Raw genomic sequence first — 25,677 nt, forward strand, 5'->3', positions numbered from 1 at the left:
AGTTTTTTTCATTATAAAGATTAAAACTTTTGATTTGGGTTGTGGATTTATTTTTCAGCGGAATTGGCTGTCTTTATTTTTATCCCTCCCTCTCTAGTGACTCTTGCGTGGAGTTCCACATTTTGGGTATTTGCTATCCCATACGTCACTAGCTCATTGGGTCTTGCCAATTACATGAAAGAAAACATAATTTATGTAAGAATTTACCTGATAAATTAATTTCTTTCATATTGGCAAGACTCCATGAGGCCCACCCTTTTTGTGGTGGTTATGATTTTTTTGTATAAAGCACAATTATTCCAATTCCTTGTTGATGGTTTCACTCCTTTCTTATCACCCCACTTCTTGGCTATTCGTTAAACTGAATTGTGGGTTTGGTGGGGGGTGTATTTATAGGCATTTTGAGGTTTGGAAAACTTTGCCCCTCCTGGTAGGAATGTATATCCCATACGTCACTAGCTCATGGACTCTTGCCAATATGAAAGAAATTAATTTATCAGGTAAATTCTTACATAAATTATGTTTTAAATCGATAATACAGGGACTAAAATTTGACTTATAGACTGAATATTTAGCTTGATGTTGAATGTATACTATATACTTGCACAGGGTGAAAATATCTAGTTACAGATGAGCTTGCAGTTAATTCTTAAATTAATTCCTCCAAATAAGGCGAGTGGTAGATGGAGTTTGACTGTGGGGAAAAAACAAATTCAGCAGACAATTTCAATTTGTTTTGGAAAAAATTATAATTGGCTGTTGATATTCAACAAGGTTCTGTTGTAATAAAAAAAAAAAAAAAAGTTTTGTCTAATCTAAGACGCTCAGGATTTTCACAACCCTTTTTTATTTTATTTTTTTATTAATAATGTCGCATCTGCAGGTTGTTTGAATTTATATTAAGATTTACAAATTAAACTTTGTTTTTTTTTTACCTAATTTATAAGGCATCGTTTGCAAAAAGGCCTGACTGAGAGGTTTGAACTATTTATGATGAAAAAGGAGGTGTGTAATGCCTACACAGAGTTAAACGACCCAATTAGGCAAAGAGAACTGTTTGAGGATCAGGCCAAGGTATGTGAACAATAACTCATTTTAAAATAGTCCTAATTCTTAAAGGGATACGAAACCCAAATCAATTTTGTGGTTCAGACAGAGCATACCATTTTTAAAAAGTTTCCAATTTACTTCTATTATCAAAATATTCTGTGTTGAAAAGATACCAAGGTAGGCATCTGGTACACTACATGGCAAGACGTAGTGCTGCCATCTAGTGCTCTTTCAATATGGATTACATTTTTGAAAAACTGCTGCTAAATAGTACTCCTAAGCTTACATCCCTGCTTTTCTACAAAAGATACCAAGAGAACGAAGAAAATTTGATCGTAATTAAAAGCAGTTTAAAATCGCATGCTCCATCTGACAAATTCTGGGTTTCATATCCCTTTAACTACTACATTCTCACATCCAAGACTGGAGGTTTATGGAATCTATGAAACTTATTGAATTTGTGTTCCCCCATACAACTACTGTGTGCAAAGAAAGCGCTAAATATTTGGCAAACACTGGCAAGTCTCCCTGTAGGTGCAACATTATTTGAGTAGATGATATCTTGCAGAGGTTAAAGTGTGCCGAGCAGAGAGTGAGATCAGCACAGTAAGAAAATGTGTCCAAAGTAACATACAATCTAGGTAATACACCCCTACAGACAGGAGTGGCATTCTAATATCCTAAACATGAAACTAAATGCAATATACAAAAAAACTTTTTTTTTTGTGATTGATTATTTCTCAACCCAGGCCCTCAAGTACCCCCAAACAGGCCAGGTTTTCATTATAGCTGAACCAGTGATTATGTCACCTGTGCACTGGTTCAGCTTTAATGAAAACCTGGCCTGTTGGGGGTATTCGAGGACTGTGGTTGAGGAACACTGAGACGACATAAAGTATTCAATATACTACTCTTACTAAATTTCCTTCTCATTGTATTCTTTGTGGAAGAACATACCTAGGTAGCTTGCACATTTCTGGAGCACTAATATATAGCAGCAGTTTGTTTTGGAGCACAGGATAGCAGTGTTTGAACAATGTGTAACAATGTTAAAAGCATTCTTGCTAAACTACTGCCATATAGTGCTCTAGACACATGCACAACTCCTGAGCCTGCCCTACCTGCTTTTCAACAAAGTATGAGGAAATCGATAAATTTGATAGTTGAGCATACAGTTATAAAAGCAAAATCAAATTTGCTTGTATGTGATTCATGATCGAAACAAAATTGGGTTTCATGTCACTTTAGACTAGTTGCTGTCCTGAAAGTATTCAATATAAACATTTTTTTTTTCTTCATATGCCATATATATTGTATAATATCAAATTTACAGAGGTAGGATAATATGTTTTCATCAGCCATTAAAAGCCCATTATCGTGGTAAAAAAAATAATTCTTCTCCAATTTATTACGGCATGTAGTTTTAACAATAGTGGAAACCAGGCCGTGCTCTGTGGATCCTGAGTGGTACTTGAACTGTGTGTTTAACTTCTTTGTGGGCTTAAACATACAACAATGCAGAATCGCTAGTGTTGAACTGTTCTAAATTAGAGCATGTACATTTTTCTACGATAATGGTCCTTTAATTCAGCGACAAGTTAATTGTTAGCATTAATGCTTCTCAAAATCACTAGGCATGGGCGAGTGTTTTGCAACATTCGAAAAATGAAACTAATTTTAACATGCGTTTGTTTGTTTTGAATGTTTGAACAACATTCTAACATTAGTTTAATGCAATAGTATTTCTAATGCTCTGTTTAAATGTAATATTCGAATTATGCAATATTTGAAATACAAATAAATTAATTCAAATGTTTTTATCTATTATGCATCAATTTACTAAATTCCCTACTTCCGAATAGTATTTGTTTAATCAAATGTTACATTTAAAGTTTTGAATGTGGATTTTTCGATTTAATTATGAAAATTTTAAAACTGGAAATAACATTTTGATTACTGAATTTTAATGTATTTTCTTTCTTATCAACATTGGATTGTCCTAAATGAATGTCCACAGGAATATTCTTTCTACCAAACGAATTACACACATAGCATATTCGCTGTTTGGTTTTAAACAACTTTCCCATTTACTTATTTTATCAAATTTAATTTGTTCTCTTGGTATCCTTTTGAAGAGTATTCCTACGTAGACTTAATCAGCAATGCACTACTGCAAGCTAGCTGGTAATTGGTGACTGCATACATGTCTCTTGTCATTCGCTCACCTGATGTGCTGTCATAGCTTCCAGTAGTGCATTGCTGATTTCAACTAAGGATGTCAAGTAAACAAAGTAAATTTAACAATAGAAGTAAATTACACAGTTGTTCAAAATTGCATGCTCTATCTGAATTATGAAAGTATAATTTCTCTTACAAGGTGTATCCAGTCCACGGATTCATCCTTACTTGTGGGATATTCTCATTCCCTACAGGAAGTGGCAAAGAGAGCACACAGCAAAGCTGTCCATATAGCTCCCCCTCAGGCTCCGCCCCCCCCCAGTCATTCTCTTTGCCGCTCCAACAAGTAGCATCTCCACGGGAGGGTAAAGTGAATGTGGTGTTAGATTTGTAGTTTTTATATCTTCAATCAAAAGTTTGTTATTTTGAAATAGTGCCGGTTTGTACTATTTACTCTGTAGCAGAAAGTGATGAAGAATTCTGCTGAGAGGAAAATGATTTTAGCATGTTGTAACTAAAATCCACTGCTGTTCCCACGCAGGACTGAGGAGTACCAAGAAAACTTCAGTTGGGGGGAGCAGTTTGCAGGCTTAACTGCTACAAGGTATGTTCGGTCATCTTTTTCTAGTCAAGACTTAGTAATCCTAGAAGACTGACAAGAATCCCCATGTGGGGAAGGTAAGCCATATTCTGAGACTCTGTATAGAAGGAAGGCTTATTTAACAGGGCTAAATGGCTGGTGGACACTGTTAAAGGGCATTCGATTTATTTTTTTAGTAAAATATAATCACTATACATGGTTTTTTTTATCACTTTTGGAGTGTTATTTGGGGTTTTTATTCCACATGGCAGTATTTTGGACACCTATTTAGGGTTTTGAAGGCCCCACAACTCCGGAGTGAAGAGGGAGGGGGCCTAATTTTCGCGCCTCGGTTGCACTCTTCATTTTACAGTCAGCTTCATGCAGCTTCACGTGGAGGGTCCTAAAACTTCTTGAGGACTTCATAGAGGCTTATTTTTAATCAACTAATCCCCAGGGGCAAGGTAGGGCCACAGCAGATTGCTGTGGCATGGTGCTGTAGTTTGCTAACCGGTTGTCAGCTTTAGGTTGCTCCGGTTCGGGCATTAAGGGGTTAATTGACTTGATATTTGCTGTGCAACCATTACCAAGCATTAAGATCGTGTGGTGAAATTTTCAGAAAGATTGGATCATTTTTGAACATTTAGTAAGAGTGTGCGCTTTTATTATTTAAAGGCACAGTACCGTTTTTTTCTCAAATTGTATTTTTCAGTCTTTAACTGCTGTCTAAGTCTGTTTAACATGTCTGGGCCTTCAGATAGACGTTGCTCTGTGTTTAGTAGCCATGGTGGAACCCCCTTTACATTTGTGTTTAAAGTGTGCTAATGTATCTATGCATTTTAAAGATAATGTTGTTTCACTTAAAAATGTAGCCCAAGATGATTCTTTAACAGAAGGCAATGAGGATAGTCCACCTTCCTCTCCCCATGTGTCGACACCAGTCACGCCCGCGCAAGCTATGCCTACCTCTAGCGCAATGGTCCCTATTACATTACAACAATTAGCAGCCGTCATGGATAATTCCCTTGCGGCATTTTTATCCAAACTGCCAGTTTTTATTAAAAAGCGTGATAGCTTGGTTTTAAGAACAGAGTATGAGCAATCGGAAGCTTTGGAAGGTTTATCTGTTGTACCCTCACAACACTCTGAAATGACGGTGAGGGATGTGCTGTCCGAGGGAGAAATTTCAGATACAGGAAAGATTTCTCAGCGGGCAGAATCAGATTCCTTAGCGTTTAAATTTAAGGAAGGAGGTATTGGCTACGCTGGATGATTGCGACCCCATGGTGGTCCCAGAGAAATTGTGTAAAATGGACAGATTCCTAGAAGTCCCTGTATACACTGATGCGTTTCCGATCCCGAAGAGGGTGGCGGACATTGTGGATAGGGAGTGGGAGAGACCAGGTGTACCCTTTGTCCCCCCCCCCCTATCTTTAAGAAAATGTTTCCTAGAACTGATCCCAGGCAGTACGCATGGCAGACAATCCCTAAGGTAGAGGGGGCAATTTCAACACTTGCCAAGTGCACAACCATACCAATTGAAGACAGTTGTGCTTTCAAAGATCCTATGGATAAAAAATTGGAAGGTTTACTAAAGAAAATATTTGTTCAACAAGATTTCCTTCTCCAACCTATTGCCTGCATTATTCCTGTGACTACTGCAGTGGCTTTCTGGTTTGAGGCGCTGGAGGAGTCGCTCCAGACAGAGACCTCATTTGACGAAATTATGGATAGAATTAAAGCTCTAAAGCTGGCTAATTCTTTTATAACAGATGCCGCTTTGCAATTAGCAAAGTTAGCAGCGAAAAATTCTGGTTTTGCCATCATGGCGCGCAGAGCGCTCTGGCTGAAATCATGGTCGGCCGATGTGTCGTCTAAAACTAAGTTACTGAATATCCCTTTCAAGGGAAAGACCCTTTTCGGGCCAGAGTTGAAAGAGATTATTTCGGATATCACTGGGGGAAAGAACCATGCCCTCCCGCAAGATAGTCCTTTTAAGGCTAAAAACAAGGCTAATTTTCGTTCCTTTCGCAACTTCAGGAGCGGTCCTGCTTCAACCTCTGCAACCGCAAAGCAGGAGGGTAACACTTCACAGCCCAAGGCAACCTGGAAGCCTTTGCAGGGCTGGAACAAGGGTAAACAGGCCAAGAAGCCTGCAGCTGCTACTAAGACAGCATGAAGGGGTAGCCCCCGATCCGGGACCGGATCTGGTAGGGGGCAGACTCTCTCTCTTTGCTCAGGCTTGGGCAAGTGATGTTCCCGATCCCTGGGCATTAGAGATAGTTGCTCAGGGATATCTTCAAAAATTCAAGGACCTTCCTCCAAGGGGAAGGTTCCACATTTCTCGTCTGTCTTCAGACCAGACAAAGAAAGAGGCGTTCTTACGCTGTGTAGAAGATCTAATCAAGATGGGAGTGATATGTCCAGTTCCAATTACAGAACAAGGACTGGGTTTTTACTCAAACCTGTTTGTGGTTCCCAAAAAGGAAGGAACTTTCAGACCAATCCTGGATCTAAAAATTCTAAACAAATTCCTCAGAGTTCCATCCTTCAAGATGGAGACCATTCGGACAATTTTACTGATGATCCAGGAAGGTCAATATATGACTTCCGTGGATCTAAAGGATGCGTACCTTCATATTCCTATCCACAAAGATCACCATCAGTTCCTAAGGTTCGCTTTTCTGGACAAGCATTACCAGTTCGTGGCCCTTCCCTTCGGGTTGGCCACCGCTCCAAGAATTTTCACAAAAGTGCTAGGGTCCCTTCTAGCGGTTCTAAGACTGCGGGGCATTGCAGTAGCACCCTATCTGGACGACATCTTGATTCAGGTGTCGTCTTTTCCCAGAGCCAAGGCTCATACGGATATTGTTCTGGCCTTTCTAAGGTCTCACGGGTGGAAGGTGAACACCGAAAAAAGTTCTCTGTCCCCACTCACAAGGGTTCCCTTCCTGGGAACATTAATAGACTCGGTAGAAATGAAAATATTTCTGACGGAGGTCAGAAAGTTAAAGCTTCTAAGTACTTGCCGAGCTCCGGCCATCTGTAGCTCAGTGCATGGAGGTTATCGGATTAATGGTAGTAGCAATGGACGTAGTCCCATTTGCTCGCATTCATCTCAGACCACTGCAATTGTGCATGCTCAAACAGTGGAATGGGGATTATGCAGATTTGTCTCCTCAAATCCAACTGGACCAGGAAACCAGAGATTCTCTTCTCTGGTGGTTGTCTCAGGATCACCTGTCTCAGGGAATGTGCTTCCGCAGACCGGAGTGAATCATTGTAACGACCGACGCCAGTCTGTTAGGCTGGGGCGCGGTCTGGGGCTCCCTGAAAGCTCAGGGCCTATGGTCTCGGGAAGAGTCCCTTCTCCCGATAAACATTTTGCAGCTGAGAGCGATATTCAATACTCTCCAGGCTTGGCCTCAGCTAGCGGCGGCCAAGTTCATCAGATTTCAGTCGGACAACATCACGACTGTAGCATACATCAATCATCAGGGAGAAACAAAGATTTCTTTAGCGATGAAGGAAGTAACCAAGATAATCAGGTGGGCGGAGGAGGATCACTCTTGCCACCTATCTGCGATTCACATCCCAGGAGTAGACAACTGGGAAGCGGATTTCCTAAGTCGTCAGACTTTTCACCCGGGGGAGTGGGAACTTCACCCGGAGGTATTTGCTCAGCTGACTCGGCTTTGGGGCATTCCAGAGTTGGATCTGATGGCGTCCCGTCAGAACACCAAACTTCCTCTTTACGGATCCAGGTCCAGGGACCCCAAGGCGGCTTTGATAGATGCTCTAGTAGCGCCTTGGTCCTTCAATCTGGCCTATGTCTTTCCACCGTTTCCCCTTCTCCCTCGGCTGATAGCCAGAATCAAACTGGAGAAGGCCTCAGTAATTCTGATAGCACCTGCGTGGCCACGCAGGACTTGGTATGCAGACCTAGTGGACATGTCATCTGTCCCACCATGGACACTGCCAATGAGTCAGGATCTTCTAATACAGGGTCCATTCAAGCATCCAAATCTAGTTTCTCTGCAGTTGACTGCTTGGAGATTGAACGCTTAATTCTATCCAAGCGTGGGTTCTCTGAATCAGTCATAGATACTCTGATCCAAGCTAGAAAACCTGTCACCAGGAAAATTTACCATAAGATATGGCGGAAATATCTTTGTTGGTGTGAATCCAAGGGTTACTCGTGGATTAAGATTAGGATTCCAAGTATATTGTCTTTTCTCCAAGAAGGATTGGAGAAAGGGTTATCAGCTAGTACCTTAAAGGGACAGATATCTGCTCTGTCTATCTTGTTACACAAGCGTCTGGCAGATGTCCCAGGCGTTCAAGCATTTGCACAGGCTTTAGTCAGAATCAAGCCTGTCTATAAACCTGTGGCTCCTCCATGGAGTCTAAATTTAGTTCTTTCAGTTCTTCAAGGGGTTCCGTTTGAACCTTTACATTCCATAGATATTAAGTTATTATCTTGGAAAGTTTTGTTTTTGGTAGCTATATCTTCTGCTCGAAGAGTTTCAGAATTATCTGCTTTGCAGTGTAATTCACCCTATCTGGTGTTCCATGCAGATAGGGTAGTTTTGCGTACCAAACCTGGTTTTCTTCTTAAAGTGGTTTCTAATAAGAATATTAACCAGGAAATCATTGTTCCTTCTCTGTGTCCTAATCCATCCTCAAGGAAGGAACGACTGTTGCACAATCTTGATGTGGTTCGTGCTTTAAAATTCTATTTACAAGCAACTAAAGATTTCAGACAAACATCATCCTTGTTTGTTGTCTATTCTGGTAAGAGGAGAGGTCAGAAAGCAACTGCTACCTCTCTTTCCTTCTGGCTGAAAAGCATCATCCGATTGGCTTATGAGACTGCTGGACAGCAGCCTCCTGAACGAATTACAGCTCATTCCACCAGAGCTGTGGCTTCCACATGGGCTTTCAAGAATGAGGCTTCTGTTGAACAGATTTGTAGGGCAGCGACTTGGTCTTCACTGCATACTTTTGCCAAATTTTACAAATTCAATACTTTTGCTTCTTCGGAGGCTATTTTTGGGAGAAAGGTTTTGCAAGCAGTGGTGCCTTCCGTTTAGGTTACCTGTCTTGTTCCCTCCCTTCATCCGTGTCCTAAAGCTTTGGTATTGGTATCCCACAAGTAAGGATGAATGAGTGGACTGGATACACCTTTTAAGAGAAAACAGAATTTATGCTTACCTGATAAATTACTTTCTCTAACGGTGTATCCAGTCCACGGCCCGCCCTGGCAATTAAGCCAGGTTAAAATTTATTGTTTAAACTACAGTCACCACTGCACCCTATGGTTTCTCCTTTTTCTCCTAACCGTCGGTCGAATGACTGGGGGGGCGGAGCCTGAAGGGGAGCTATATGGACAGCTTTGCTGTGTGCTCTCTTTGCCACTTCCTGTAGGGAATGAGAATATCCCACAAGTAAGGATGAATCCGTGGACTGGATACACCGTAAGAGAAAGTAATTTATCAGGTAAGCATAAATTCTGTTATTTTGGACTTTACTATCCCTTTTAAGTATGATTTAGAAAGGGGTTACTCCACTGTATTTCAAATTCACTTGTATGTATAAGAAAAATGTTTTGCAGGTATGCAACTTGAATATTGTGACATTTTTAGTGTGTCTCACTGCAGTGCCAACATATATGTGAAAAATGTAAAAGCAGATTTTCCAAGGAGATTACAGGATATGCATTGGGTTGTAGGTTGTACATACTACAAGTTAATGATTTAAAGGGACACTCAAGTCAAAATTAAAATGTCATGATTCAGATTAAGCATGAAATTTAAACAACTTTCCAATTTACTTCCATTAACAAAATATGCAGTCTTTATTTACGCACAAGGGAATTCAAATGTTATTATAGTTGAAACATTACAAGTTCCAATTCATTAGTTGTTGTGTTTTATTTATAGTTGCCAGGGTGCTATAGCAAAAAAATCCAACATCCAAAATAAGCACTCAATTGACTTTGGATATCTTCACGTAATTATTTTATTTGAAGTTTTGCGAAAGCACAGTGCCCCTTCCTCAGACTAACCTGTACTATAGTGTGCCACAGGCTTGTAAATCCTACACCCCACCCATCAATAACAGCAAGTGATCAGTGATTGCACTTATCCCACACCTACTTACTATCATGTCAGTGTACCTGATATATATAATATTATTATACAAAGGTTTCTAGTGCACTGGACACAGCATAGTAGATTGTATTGAAACCTAGGTCAGTGAATCACTACTTTATCATTATTTTAACAGGCCAAAGATGCTGGAGATGATGAAGCTATGTTTGTAGATGAAAATTTCTGCACTGCATTGGAATATGGGCTACCCCCAACAGCTGGCTGGGGAATGGGTATTGACAGACTCACTATGTTCCTCACGGATTCAAATAACATGAAGGTACAATAGCAGCAATGACTCATTTAAGAGAAAATGTATCAAGGCATATTACAGCTTTTAGAATGTTACAGTGCAGCCTTTTATAAAAATGTAAGAAACCTTTCCTGCTTTTTATCCTTTCTGACACTGTTGTGACCCATAAGACTGTCTCACTTCCGGTGACACTGCTCAACTGTCTGACTGCAAATTTTTATATATATATATATATATATATTTGGGGTGGATGCCAGAGGATCGGTGGGGTTGCCCCTCTTGAACCCCCCCAGGCAGAGGCAAAAACCAAAATAGTTAAGATGGGGCAATTGCAGTGCACCATATATATTTGTGGTTAGAGATTAGGTTCTGTGGTGTAGGGCATGTGCAGAGATTCAATTTTTGCTCAGACTTGTTCTCATCCCCATAAGAATACTGGACTGCGGCGGAGTGTGGTGGAGTGCATGCGTAGTGGAGGTTTTGCGGTCAAACAGCTAATTCTACGTCGCCGGAAGTGACGTGGTCCAGCATTTTTATGCAGTGATAAATGCCACAACCCACTTGTTTGAGGTGATTGACGGACCCTTATTTTGTGCAATCTAAAATTTCTTTCTAATAGCAGGGAGAGTCCAAGAATCCATTCATTACTGTTAGGAAATACAACACCTGGCCGCAAAGAAGGCAAAGACACCCCAGCCAAAATATATAAGTATCCCTCCCACTTCCCCAGTAATTCTTCCTATACTAAAGGAGGTAGGCAGAGAACATGCTCTGAAGATACTTGAATTTTACTCCTTTAATGAGTAGTTTCCCTGCAAGATGGGAATGGGGTCAACAGGTAGCCATGTAATTCTCTTTGTAAGAGTTTTGGTGACGGTTAGCTACTGGATGTCGCAGGGAAGCTTCCCTGACCTCCTTCCAGTACATGTTGGCTAACACCCCCTCTGAGAACCAATGTAAGCTTACACTGCTTTCCTTTTCTCCCAGGTCCCTGTCAGAAGTGGATAAAGCTGTCAGACCTGGAAGTGCTATGACTTCTCCACAGCAGAGACACTTGAGGGTAAGTCCTTTTTTCTTAATTCTAGGTTTCTCCTATTTTTGAAGGACTTTATTACTGGGTGACTGAGTGGCACCTTTGTTCCCCTCAATGGAGGGCTGGTTAGTATGTTATATCCTGATCTCTGCCATTTGATTACGACCGATTGGAGGTGGTAAGTGCCCCGGCCTTAGTGGGGATCCGTTAGAGGTGCTGGGAGTTATATCTGTTTTTCTGTTCTAACGTTTGCTCCTGGAAATAAGAAATAATTGCACTCAGTGTCTTGATTGGAGAGGCCATTGAGATGAATTACATTACATGGCCACATCACTGAGAGATATCGGGTATTGATGTAACTGGAGTGAATAAGGGAATCTTCTTCCTGAGCACAGACATTGGAGCCTGTTATCGGCATAAACTCATGTGTTAGGATCCTTGCCAGTTGATTTAAAGGACTACCTGTTGTGAACCAAAGCCAAATCCTCCCGGTGTAAGTACTTTAACGCACCTTAGATTTGTTTTTTTCTTCCAATTTTGATTGGGATCTTCCTTCCAATTTCAGCGTTTTCCTTACATTTGAAGTCCGGTCACCGCACTCGAGCCTCCTTTTGTGAGATTTGTCCCTCTCGTGGATATGAACTTTATTCGTTTATGTTATTTTAACCCATTGTGTATGCTGGATTGTATTGTCTCCTCCCAGGAGATTTTTTTTTTTTATTATCTCTCTTGATTAAATGCAATTTTATTATACACTAATTTCTTTCATGCATTGCTAATTAAGCTGTCTTGTACAGCGCTACGGTGTTTTTTCCTTTTAGGACTTTTCCTTTAAGGATTTCCCATTGTAGGTTTGCTCCTTTTCATCAGATTTCTCTCTTGCAGAAGGTTACAGTTGTTTGCTAATAGGATTTTTTTGTTTTGTTTTTTTGTCAATCTATCTACTCAGGCTATGGAGAACAATTCTGAATGTTCTTTTGGAAGCTAATAATCCTCCTATTTTACTATCAGACAGATTTGTATTTTGTGAAGAGACCATGGTATGCCCCCCTGCACGGTTGTGCTCTGTATGTCTAGCTTCTGTTTTAAAATCAAAGGTTAAAGGGTCTCAGTCTGCCCTTGTCCCTGGTAAAGAAATTAACCCCTCAGAGCCCTCCACCTCCCAGGACTCTATTGTCCAGGATATGCCACAACTTTTTCCTCAGTCGCCATCCCCTAATATTGTACATGCAGTACCCTGTGGCTCAGCACATTCATCAACTTGTTTTTATTTTCTTGCCACTAGATTTTGCTACACAACTACAATCTGCTGTTTCATCTGCGCTGAGTGCAATTCCTGTTTCAGGCAAGAGGTTTAAACATGTTTCTCCTTAAGAGGCTATCCATACTCCTTTTGGAGACCGTGTTGGTCAGCTTGTCTCAGCATTCTGAGAGGTACTGGTCCTCAGCAGCTTCTGAGGTTGAGCTCTCTTCCTCTGACTCCTCCTGAAGAAGATCCAGGGGAGCTTGAGGAGGTAAGCTTCAGATTTAAGCTTGAACATCTTCGCTTCTTATTCAAGGAAGTCTTATTGACTCTGGATGTTCCTGAGCCTAGAACATCTGAGGAACCTAAAATTCCTAAGCTGGATAGGGTCCATCAAACTAGACCAAAAGCTCCCGAGGTTTTTTAGTCTTGCATGGTGGAGATTATTTGCAAGGAGTGGGAGAGGCCCTGGGATTCCTTTTTCCCTGTCCCCTAATTTCAAGAGGATGTTCCCTGTACCAGAGTCTCAACTGGAATTGTGGAGTTCCATTCCCAAAGTGGATGGTGCTATCTCCACTCTGGCTAACCGTACTACTATTCCTCTTTAGGATAGCACTTCTTTCAGGGACCCCATGGACAGAAAAATGGAAGGGTACTTAAGGAGAATGTTTCACCAAATGGGACTTCTTTTTCAACCGGCTGCTGGCAAAGCGGCAGTTGCAAAGTGATTGTTTTGTCCAGGCCTGGATTACATTTTTTTTTTCCACGATGACTGTAAGGGAAAGGGTTCTTTCCTCCCTCAGGGTAAGAAGGCTAGATCCAAGGCTCGCTAGTCAGATAATTTTCATCCCTTTCGTACAAACAAGGGACAGAGATCGCCAGCTTCTTACAAGTCAGACCAACCTGATAGTACCTGGAGACCTAGCCAGTCTTAGAACAGGAACAAGCAGTCCAAGAAGCCCTCCTCTGACAATAAGTCGGCATGACGGGATGGCCCCCGATCCGAAATCGGATTGTGTAGGGGGCAGACTATCCTTTTTTTTTTTTTCAGGACACTTGATTTCGGGATGTTGTCTCCCAGGGGTACAGGAAAGGATTCTGTTCTCATCCCCCCCAAGAGGCAGATACCTCCTTTCTCGTCTCCTTCAAAGCCAGAAAAGAGGGCTGCCTTTTTAAATGCTCTAGCTTCCATGGGGGTTATTGTTCCAGTACCTTCCTTTAAAGAGGTCAGGGTTACTCTTCAAACCTATTTGTGGTTCCCAAAAAAGAGGGAACTTTCTGTCCAATTCTGGACTTAAAGGGACAGTACACTAAAATTGTTTTTCCATTAATGTATTTTCAATGACTTGTTATACCAGCTGCAGAGTGTAAAATATTTGAGAAATGGCATTTTCAGGTTTATTTTTGTATATGAAGTTGCTGGTTTTGTGCTTTGAAACCACAGCCTATTACAATGGGTTGAACTTTAAGGGCCAGTTTACACAGCAATCACAAGTCTATGTTCCTAAAGGAAACTAGAAAGTGACTAAAGAAATTAGAGCTTATATATATAGTTAAACTTGCTAACAATACATTTTGCAAAAATTAGCTTTTTATTCCTGTTCCTGTGAGTATTATCCACAGTGCTGGCACTCCCCCAGGAAAGGGCTGAGCTGTGCTTTAGTCTAGCACGCCAACCCTCCAATCATAGGCTATATGCAAATTCCTATGTCAAATGAACATTAGAAATTTGCCTGCACAAATCCTCTCTAATTCTTGCTAAACCATAAAAATACATAATCTTTTAAAATTCCTATGTGTAATAAACGCCAGAGCTTTAACTGAAGACATCTCTGTAAGATTGATGTGATTGGGACAGGCTGTAGAACGATACAGCAAGACAAGCAGAGAAATCGGCTCACTACCCGGTCTTGCTGTATCAGGTTACTAGCAGGCTGAGCAGTTTAGCTGAAGTGATTTCTCGGCTTGTCTTGCCATATCCACAGCCTGTCCCAGTCTCATCAATCTTACAGAGACGATGTCTGCTGTGAAAGCTCTGACGTTTATTACACAAGTATTTTTTAAGGGTGATATATTTTTCATTGTTTAGCAGGCAATACAGGACAGCTAAGCATAGATCAGCAGCTATACAATGTATTTAAATATGTTGTGCTCTCAGGCCATCAAGCACAGCTCATCAGGCAGCTTGTTGCAATAGATTTAGGAGAGGACAGCCCATGCACTGAGGGGTAGTAACAGCAGACTGGTTGCACGGGCAGAAAATGATCTAAAGGGTTTAGACAATGTAATTTGTAAACGGACATTTCAAAAATATATATTTCTAAATGCATAGCATGATTAAAACAGAATGTTCAGCACCACTATACTCAACTATTCCTGCTATTGTGTTTAAAAATTGAACACTTCTGTCCCACTAAAGGTAATATCAGATCTCATTATGCATTATGGTATACCTTTGAGTACACAGACTTGTTTCCTTATCTTATATTTGTCTGGAACACCAAAGCTCAATACATAGAGAGAACAATGGAAAATTATCATTTTATTACTTAACTATCCTGCAAGCCCACTAAGAGTAACTTCTTCTGCTGGCTGTGTTTACTTAGGCTTGTTAATTGCATTATACTCCAGTATCAATACTTTCAGTATAGGTGGCTATACCACAGGCTAAATCCGCTATTTCAAATTCTGAAATAGGAGTAAAGGAGCTACTTGTAAACAATTTAATACACTCTAGCAGGTCAAATGGATGATAGTTAATAATTTAAAGGGGAGACATTTCTTGGGTGAACTGTCCCTTTAAAATGCCTCAAGTTTCTGAAGTTTCCTTCCTTCAAGATAGTGACTATCGGGTTCATCCTGCCGTTAGTCCATGAAGTTCAATTCATGACTAAGATTGATATGAAGGAAGCATACCTGCATGTTCCGTTCCACAAGTATCATTTTCAGTTCCTTTGATTTGCCTTGCTGGACAATCACTTCCAGTTCGTTGCTCTCCCCTTTAGCTTAGCTACTGATCCGAGGATCTTTACGGAGCTCTTCTAGCGGTAGCCAGAGGGAGAGTAATTGCTGCGGCTCCCTACCTGGACTATCTGATATTTTGGTACAGGCTCCATGTTTTTCTTTAGCAAGATCTCACACAAACTCTCTCCTGGGTCTCCTTTGGTCGCATGGTTGGAAGATAAACGATCATTGATTCAGTTTCCATGAAAATATTTGACGGATCAGCGTTGAATGAAACTTCTTTCTGCCTGCCACTCGTTAGTCAGCTGCTCGACCCTCAGTGGCTCAATGTATGGAAGTGGAGGGTCTCATGGTAGCTGCCATTATTATTATTCCCTTTGCTCGCTTGCATCTGCTACCTCTACAACTATGTAGGCTGAGACAGTGGAACGTCGATCACTGACCTGTCCCAACTGATCGACCTAGACTGCCCTACGAGAGATTCTCTTGGTGGCTCTCTCAGGACCACCTGTCTCAACTCACATGCTTCTTGAGACAATCATGGGAGATTGTGACTACAGACACCAGCATACTTGGCTGGGGTGTGGTCTGGGGTTCATTGAAGGCGCAGGGAATCTGCTCGATGGAGGAGGCCTCCCATTCCATCAATTTTCTGGAACTGAGGCCATCTTCAATGCTCTGACGTGGCCTCAACTTCATTTGGTCCGGTTTATCAAATTTCAGTCAGACAGCATAACTTCAGTAGCCTACATCAATTATCAGGGCGATACGAGTAGTTCCCTGGTCATGAAGGAGGTGTCTTACATCCTTCAATAGGCGGAGTCTTACAATTGTCACATTTCGGCCATCCATATTCGGGGGGTGGACAATTGGGAAGCTGACTTCCTAAGCAGACAGACCTTCCATCTGGGAGAGTGGTCTCTTCATCAGGAAGTGTTAACAGAACTCTTAGATGGGGAGTTCCGGAGATAGATCTCATGGCGTCTCGTCTCAATGCCAAACTACCAAAATACAGATCGATATCGAGGGGCCCTCAGGCAGTATTGGTGGATGCTTTAGCAGTTCCGTGGAAGTTCAAGCTTATCTATCTGTTCCCTCCGTTTGCTCTTCTTCCCCGAGTGATCGCCTGCATCAAACTGGATAGGGCCTCGGTGATCCTAATTGCTCCACGTGGCCTCACAGAACCTGGTTTGCAGACATAGTGAGGATGTCATCCTCTCCTCCTTGGAGGTTGCCTCAGTGAGCGGACCTCCTCCAAGGTCCATTCCTTTACAAAAATCTAGATTCTCTGAGACCAACTGCGTGGAGATTGAATGTCTAGTCCTCTCCAAGAGAGGTTTTTCTGATCGGGTCATTGATACTCTGATCCAGGCTCGTAAGCTGGTGACTTCTTTATCACAAGTTATGGAGCACCTATCTAGCTTGATGTGAAGATCAAGGTTTCCCTTGGCACAAGGTGAGAATCCCTCATTCTTTTGTTTCTCCAAAAGCAGGGGTGGGCAACTATCGGTCCTCCAGATGTTATGGTCTACATCTCCCATAATGCTCTTTCAGCCATAATGCAGGCAAAGCATCATGGGAAATGTAGTCCATAACATCTGGAGGACTGGTAAATGCCCACCCCTTTGGAGAAGGTTTGGAGAAGGGTTTGTCAGCTAGTTCTCTCAAAGGACAAATCTCTTCTTCTCTCTGTATTTTTACACAAGAAGTTTGCCAATTTACCTGATGTTCAGTCTTTTGTTCAGGCCCTTGTTAGAATTAGCCCTGTGTTTAAACCTGTTGCTCCTCCTTTGAGCCTTTATTTTGTTCTTCGTGTTTTTCAACAGGCTCCTTTGAGCCTATGCATTCTGTTTACCTAAAAATGTTGTCTTGGAAAGTTTTGTTTTTGTTAACTCTGAAACTCTACGAGCAGAAGAAATAGCTAACTGTTCTACAGTTTGATCCCCCTTACCTGGTTTTCCATGTGTTATAAGGCTGTTTTACGTACCACGTTAGGTTTTTGACCTAAGGTTGTCTCTGACCACAATATCAATCATGAGATTTTAGTGCCTTCTTTTTGTCCTAATCCTTCCTCTTCGAAGGAGCGTTTGTTGCACAATTTGGATGTAGTGTGTGCTTTGAAATTCTATATTCATGCAACCAAGGATTTTAGACCATCTTCTTCCTTGTTGTCTTTTATATGCAGGTAAGCGCAAGAGTCAAAAGGCTACTGCGACTACTTTCCTTTTGGCTGAGGAGTGTCATTCCTTATATTTGGAAGCTGGTCAGCAGCCTCCTGGGAGGATTATGCCTCATTCTACCCAGGCAGTGGCCTCTTCTTGGGCTTTTAAGAATGAAGCTTCAATGGAGCATATCTGTAAAGCAGCTACCTGGTCCTCTTTGCATACCTTTTCAAAATTTTACATTTGATGTTTTTGCCTCAGCTGAGGCTACTTTTGGTATGCTGCTATCAGTTTAGGTCTGCCTGCCTTTTTCTTTCCCACCGTGTTCATTATGTGTCCTCTCTAGCTTGGGTATTGGGTTCCCAACAGTTATGCATGGATTTGTGGACTCCTCTCTGCCATTCGCATGAAAACAAAATTTATGCTTACCTGATGATCAATTCTTTCCTGTCAGGGAGAGTCCACAAACCCACTCTAAATTTGTTCTGGCTGCATTGTTTTCCTTATCTTCCAGCACCTCCATACCCCTAGTGTTTCTCTTACTTTTCCTTTCCCTCGGCTGAATTACTGGGGGAGTAGGGGAAGTGGGAGGCGTACTTATAGCTTTTGGCTGGGGTGTCTTTGCCTCCTCCTGTTGGCCAGGTATTGTATTTCCCAACGGTAATTAATGGATTTGTGGACTCTCCCTGCCAGGAAAGAAAATCATTTATCAGGTAAGCATACATTTTTTGTTTTTGCAAAGTAATGATGAATAGCAAATAGACATAGCAGACAGGTTTTCTGCTTCAGAACTTGTCCACCTGCAGCTTGATAAATGTTCTTGTTCATACCTGTTCTTTTTTGTTGGTATTGTTGCTAATTGTGTATTGTATGTCCAACAGGAAGTTCTGCTGTTCCCTGCAATGAAACCTGAAGACAATAAGAAGGATTCTACTCCAAGCCAGAATGCTGATGGGACCTCTGTGTAATAATGTGAACGCTGTCTGCTTTTAAAATGTTTGTAATCTACTTGTCAGAGAATCATTTACTTCGGGATACTACAGCTCTGTATCTTTATACCTGGGAAAAAATAAACAGTTTTATGATTTATCAAATTTGTGAATGCAGTGGATAATTCTCGTTTTGTGTAATGGTTCTTAAAGGGACAGTCTACTCATAATTAAACTTATGATTGATAGGGCATGCAGAAACTTCAATTTACTTTTGTTATCAAATTTGCTATGTCTTCTTAGGTTTAGCTTTCAACAATGAATACTAATTAGGCCCATGCTAATTTCTAAGCCCTTGAAGGCTGCCTCTTATCCCAGTGCAGTTTGACAGTTTTTCAGAGCTAGGCAGTGATAGTTCATGTGTGTCATATATATAACATTGTGCTCAGTTCTGTAGAGTTATGAGTCAGCACTAATTGGCTAAATGCATGTCTGTTGTCAAAAGAACTGAAATAAGGGGGCAGTCTGCAGAGGCTTAGATACGGTAAAAATTATATTAATATAACCATGTTGGTTATGCAAAACTAGGGAATGGGCAATAATGGGATTCTTTTTAAACAATAAAAAATTGTAGAGTATACTGTCCATTTTAAAGGGACTTTGAAAAAATATATTTTGTTTGATGCATATGATATACCAGTAATAAAAGGGACACTCATCTATTAACACCTAGTATATAACACCAATTAAGAGCAAAATACCCACATAGAAAATAAATGGCCATTTCTCTTGTTAAGTGTATCCAGTCCACGGATCATCCATTACTTGTGGGATATTCTCCTTCCCAACAGGAAGTTGTCAAGAGGATCACCCAAAGCAGAGCTGCTATATAGCTCCTCCCCTCACTGCCATATCCAGTCATTCTCTTGCAACTCTCAACAAAGATGGACGTAGTAAGAGGAGAGTGGTGTATTATAGTTAGTTTTTTAACTTCAATCAAAAGTTTGTTATTTTAAATGGTACCGGAGTGTACTGTTTCATCTCAGGCAGCATTAGAAGAAGAATCTGCCTGTGATTTCTATGATCTTAGCAGAAGTAACTAAGATCCACTGCCGTTCTCACATATTCTGAGGAGTGAGGTAACTTCAGAGGGGGAATGGCGTGCAGGTTTTCCTGCAATAAGGTATGTGCAGTTAACATATTTCTAGGGATGGAATTTGCTAGAAAAATGCTGCTGATACCGGATTAATGTAAGTTAAGCCTTAAATGCAGTGATAGCGACTGGTATCGGGCTTATTAACAGAGATACATACTCTTATAAAAGTGTAATATAAATCGTTTGCTGGCATGTTAATCGTTTTTATATATGTTTGGTGACAAAACTTATTGGGGCCTAGTTTTTTTCCACATGGCTGGCTTGATTTTTGCCTAGAAACAGTTTCCTGAGGCTTTCCACTGTTGTAATATGAGTGGGAGGGGCCTATTTTAGCGCTTTTCTGCGCAGCTAGAATTACAGACTGAGACACTCAGCTTCCTTCTGCATGATACAGGACATCTCTGAAGGGCTCAAAAGGCTTCAAAAGTCGTGTTTGAGGAGGGTAACAACCATAGTAGACTGTGGCAGTTGTGACTGGTATTAAGGGGTTAATCATCCATTTGCAAGTGGGTGCAATGCTCTGCTGACTTGTTACATACACTGTAAAAATTTCGTTAGTGTAACTGCCTTTTTTTACTGTTATTTCAAATTTTGTCAAAATTTGTTTCTCTTAAAGGCACAGTAACGTTTTTTTATATTGCTTGTTAACTTGCTTTAAAGTGTTTTCCAAGCTTGCTAGTCTCATTGCTAGTCTGTACAAACATGTCTGAAACAGAGGATACTTGTTCATTATGTTTAAAAGCTATGGTGGAGCCCCATAGGAGAATGTGTACTAAATGTATTGATTTCACCTTAAACAGTAAAGATCAGTCTTTATCTATAAAAGAATTGTCACCAGAGGGGTCTGTCGAGGGGGAAGTTATGCCAACTAACTCTCCCCACGTGTTGGACCCTTCGCCTCCCGCTCAAGGGACGCTCGCTAATATGGCGCCAAGTACATCAGGGACGCCCATAGCGATTAATTTGCAGGACATGGCCGCAAACATGAATAATACCCTGTCAGAGGTATTATCCAGATTGCCTGAATTGAGAGGCAAGCGCGATAGCTCTGGGGTTAGACGAGATACAGAGCGCATAGATGCTGTAAGAACCATGTCTGATACTGCGTCACAATATGCAGAACCTGAGGACGGAGAGCTTCAGTCTGTGGGTGACGTCTCTGAATCAGGGAGACCTGATTCAGAGATTTCTAATTTTAAATTTAAGCTTGAGAACCTCTGTGTATTGCTTAGGGAGGTATTAGCTGCTCTGAATGACTGTGACACAATTGCAGTGCCAGAGAAATTGTGTAGGCTGGATAAATACTATGCAGTGCCGGTGAGTACTGATGTTTTTCCAATACCTAAAAGGCTTACAGAAATTATTAGTAAGGAGTGGGATAGGCCCGGTGTGCCCTTTTCCCCACCTCCTATATTTAGAAAAATGTTTCCAATAGATGCCACTACACGGGACTTATGGCAGACGGTCCCTAAGGTGGAGGGAGCAGCTTTTACTTTAGCAAAGCGTACCACTATCCCGGTTGAGGACAGTTGTGCTTTTTCAGATCCAATGGATAAAAAATTAGAGGGTTACCTTAAGAAAATGTTTATTCAACAAGGTTTTATTTTACAGCCCCTTGCATGCATTGCGCCTGTCACGGCTGCGGCGGCATTCTGGTTTGAGGCCCTGGAAGAGGCCATCCATACAGCTCCATTGACTGAAATTGTTGACAAGCTTAGAACTCTTAAGCTAGCTAACTCATTTGTTTCTGATGCCATTGTTCATTTGACTAAACTAACGGCTAAGAATTCCGGATTCGCCATCCAGGCGCGTAGGGCACTATGGCTCAAATCCTGGTCAGCTGATGTGACTTCAAAGTCTAAATTACTCAACATTCCTTTCAAGGGGCAGACCTTATTCGGGCCTGGTTTGAAAGAAATTATTGCTGACATTACTGGAGGTAAGGGTCATACCCTTCCTCAGGACAGGGCCAAATCAAAGGCCAAACAGTCCCAGAAATCTGAAAGATACTCTAGTCTCAAGTCATTACACTCACATGCCAAAGAGAGCATGTCAATCCAAAGGCATGTTCCCATGTGGAACATGCAGTACATGTCCTAAAGTGTGGAAAATAAAGGAAATAACTGATAAATATGCAAATAAACACGTACTACCTGCTCATTTCTCTTGCACTACAGTAGGAGTTGTGTATGTCCTCCAGTGTCCATGTAAATTGTTCTGTCGGGATGACGACACATCAAGCCAGAACTAGAATAATGGAACACAGCAGAAATATCAAAAATGCTCACAAGGACCTGGAAAAAAACAGATAACCAGTGTGGCCAAACATTTTTACCACAAACACAACAGTAATGATTCCTTACTCAAATTCTCAGTGTTACAAAAGGCCACCCTTGGAATAAGAGGAGGCAACCTAGAGCAAACACTGTTGAAAATGGAGTGTAGATGGATACACTTATTAAATAGTGTAAAACCATATGGACATAATGATCATAATAATTATCATGTGTGTCTGTAAATCTACACAATAAAATCATATTAACACAGTAGGTTAAAATATATAATGTTTAAATATCATCATGATATACAATTCATTTATATTTCTCCAACATAGGTGTGTCCGGTCCACGGCGTCATCCTTACTTGTGGGATATTCTCTTCCCCAACAGGAAATGGCAAAGAGCCCAGCAAAGCTGGTCACATGATCCCTCCTAGGCTCCGCCTTCCCCAGTCATTCTCTTTGCCGTTGTACAGGCAACATCTCCACGGAGATGGCTTAGAGTTTTTTGGTGTTTAAATGTAGTTTTTATTCTTCAATCAAGAGTTTGTTATTTTAAAATAGTGCTGGTATGTACTATTTACTCTGAAACAGAAAAGTGATGAAGATTTCTGTTTGTAAGAGGAAAATGATTTTAGCAACCGTTACTAAAATCGATGGCTGTTTCCACACAGGACTGTTGAGAGGAATTAACTTCAGTTGGGGGAAACAGTGAGCAGACTTTTGCTGCTTGAGGTATGACACATTTCTAACAAGACGATGTAATGCTGGAAGCTGTCATTTTTCCCTATGGGATCCGGTAAGCCATTTTTATTACATAAGAATAAAGGGCTTCACAAGGGCTTTTAAGACTGGTAGACATTTTCTGGGCTAAAACGATTGATATATAAGCATTTTTAATACTTCATAGCTTGAGGAATTATTTTATTCTTGGGAATTATGTAAAATAACCGGCAGGCACTGTATTGGACACCTTATTCTCTAGGGGCTTTCCCTAATCATAGGCAGAGCCTCATTTTCGCGCCTCTATTGCGCACTTGTTTTTGGGAAGCATGACATGCAGATGCATGTGTGAGGAGCTCTGATACATAGAAAAGGCTTTCTGAAGGCGTCATTTGGTATCGTATTCCCCTTTGGGCTTGGTTGGGTCTCAGCAAAGCAGATACCAGGGACTGTATAGGGGTTAAATATAAAAACGGCTCCGGTTCCGTTATTTTAAGAGTTAAAGCTTTCAAATTTGGTGTGCAATACTTTTAAGGCTTTAAGACACTGTGGTGAAATTTTGGTGAATTTTGAATAATTCCTTCATACTTTTTCACATTTGCAGTAATAAAGTGTGTTCAGTTTAAAATTTAAAGTGACAGTAACGGTTTTATTTTAAAACCTTTTTTGTACTTTGTTATCAAGTTTATGCCTGTTTAACATGTCTGAACTACCAGATATAGACTGTGTTCTGTATGTGGGGAAGTCAAGGTTCCTTCTCATTTAAATAGATGTGATTTATGTGACACAAAATTTAGAGAAAATGATGCCCAAGATGATTCCTCAAGTGAGGGGAGTAAGCATGGTACTGCATCATCCCCTCCTTCGTCTACGCCAGTCTTGCCCACACAGGAGGCCCCTAGTACATCTAGTGCGCCAATACTCCTTACTATGCAACAATTAACGGCTGTAATGGATAATTCTATCAAAAACATTTTAGCCAAAATGCCCACTTATCAGCGAAAGCGCGACTGCTCTGTTTTAGAAAATACGGAAGAGCATGAGGACGCTGATGATATTGGTTCTGAAGTGCCCCTACACCAGTCTGAGGGGGCCAGGGAGGTTTTGTCTGAGGGAGAAATTTCAGATTCAGGGAAAATTTCTCAACAAGCTGAACCTGATGTGATTACATTCAAATTTAAATTGGAACATCTCCGCGCTCTGCTTAAGGAGGTGTTATCTACTCTGGATGATGGTGAGAATTTGGTCATTCCAGAGAAATTATGTAAGATGGACAAGTTCCTAGAGGTCCCGGGGCCCCCCGAAGCTTTTCCTATACCCAAGCGGGTGGCGGATATTGTAAACAAAGAATGGGAAAGGCCCGGCATACCTTTCGTCCCTCCCCCTATATTCAAGAAATTGTTTCCTATGGTCGACCCCAGAAAGGACTTATGGCAGACAGTCCCCAAGGTCGAGGGGGCGGTTTCTACTCTAAACAAACGCACCACTATACCCATAGAAGATAGTTGTGCTTTCAAAGATCCTATGGATAAAAAATTAGAGGGTTTGCTTAAAAAGATGTTTGTTCAGCAAGGTTACCTTCTACAACCTAATTCATGCTCTCAAATTGGCTAACTCTTTCACCTTAGACGCCACTTTGCAATTGGCTAGATTAGCGGCGAAAAATTCTGGGTTTGCTATTGTGGCGCGCAGAGCGCTTTGGCTAAAATCTTGGTCAGCGGATGCGTCTTCCAAGAATAAATTGCTTAACATTCCTTTCAAGGGGAAAACGCTGTTTGGCCCTGACTTGAAAGAGATTATTTCTGATATCACTGGGGGTAAGGGCCACGCCCTTCCTCAGGATAGGTCTTTCAAGGCTAAAAATAAACCAAATTTTCGTCCCTTTCGCAGAAACGGACCAGCCACAAGTGCTACATCCTCTAAGCAAGAGGGTAATACTTCTCAAGCCAAGCCAGCCTGGAGGCCAATGCAAGGCTGGAACAAAGGTAAGCAGGCCAAGAAACCTGCCACTGCTACCAAGACAGCATGAGATGTTGGCCCCCGATCCGGGACCGGATCTGGTGGGGGGCAGACTCTCTCTTCGCTCAGGCTTGGGCAAGAGATGTTCTGGATCCTTGGGCGCTGGAAATAGTCTCCCAAGGTTATCTTCTGGAATTCAAGGGGCTTCCCCCAAGGGGGAGGTTCCACAGGTCTCAATTGTCTTCAGACCACATAAAAAAACAGGCATTCTTACATTGTGTAGAAGACCTGTTAAAAATGGGAGTGATTCATCCTGTTCCATTAGGAGAACAAGGGATGGGGTTCTACTCCAATCTGTTCATAGTTCCCAAAAAAGAGGGAACATTCAGACCAATCTTAGATCTCAAGATCCTAAACAAGTTTCTCAAGGTTCCATCGTTCAAAATGGAAACCATTCGAACAATTCTTCCTTCCATCCAGGAAGGTCAATTCATGACCACGGTGGATTTAAAGGATGCGTATCTACATATTCCTATCCACAAGGAACATCATCGGTTCCTAAGGTTCGCCTTTCTGGACAAGCATTACCAGTTTGTGGCACTTCCGTTCGGATTAGCCACTGCTCCAAGAATTTTCACAAAGGTACTGGGGTCCCTTCTAGCGGTGCTAAGACCAAGGGACATTGCAGTAGTACCTTACTTGGACGACATTCTGATTCAAGCGTCGTCCCTTCCACAAGCAAAGGCTCACACGGACATCGTCCTGGCCTTTCTCAGATCTCACGGGTGGAAAGTGAACGTAGAAAAAAGTTCTCTATCTCCGTCAACAAAAGTTCCCTTCTTGGGAACAATAATAGACTCCTTAGAAATGAGGATTTTTCTGACAGAGGCCAGAAAATCAAAACTTCTAAACTCTTGTCAAGTACTTCATTCTGTTCCTCTTCCTTCCATAGCGCAGTGCATGGAAGTAATAGGTTTGATGGTCGCGGCAATGGACATAGTTCCTTTTGCGCGAATT

The 25,677-nt window shown here is 41.4% G+C and overlaps 1 protein-coding gene across 1 annotated transcript; it reads left to right on the forward strand.

Moving 5' to 3' along the window:
• The first annotated feature begins 683 nt into the window (after nt 1-683).
• LOC128644194 (lysine--tRNA ligase-like) lies at nt 684-18,709 on the forward strand. The gene is made up of 4 exons (XM_053696895.1): nt 684-688; nt 948-1,074; nt 10,097-10,240; nt 18,497-18,709. Exons 1-4 carry the CDS (start codon nt 684-686, stop codon nt 18,581-18,583), a joined length of 363 nt encoding a protein of 120 aa, XP_053552870.1. The 3' UTR covers nt 18,584-18,709.
• Nucleotides 18,710-25,677: the final 6,968 nt, after the last annotated feature.

This window comes from Bombina bombina, unplaced genomic scaffold (genome assembly GCF_027579735.1).
Source record: "Bombina bombina isolate aBomBom1 unplaced genomic scaffold, aBomBom1.pri scaffold_1594, whole genome shotgun sequence".
Taxonomy (NCBI): Eukaryota; Metazoa; Chordata; class Amphibia; order Anura; family Bombinatoridae; genus Bombina; species Bombina bombina.

What these genes read in the sequence shown, in the direction of transcription:
- LOC128644194 (XM_053696895.1), top strand. An exon ending in TGTTTGAGGATCAGGCCAAG is followed by an intron (nt 1,075 to 10,096) that starts GTATGTGAACAA and finishes TTATTTTAACAG; the next exon opens with GCCAAAGATGCTGGAGATGA. An exon ending in CGGATTCAAATAACATGAAG is followed by an intron (nt 10,241 to 18,496) that starts GTACAATAGCAG and finishes TATGTCCAACAG; the next exon opens with GAAGTTCTGCTGTTCCCTGC.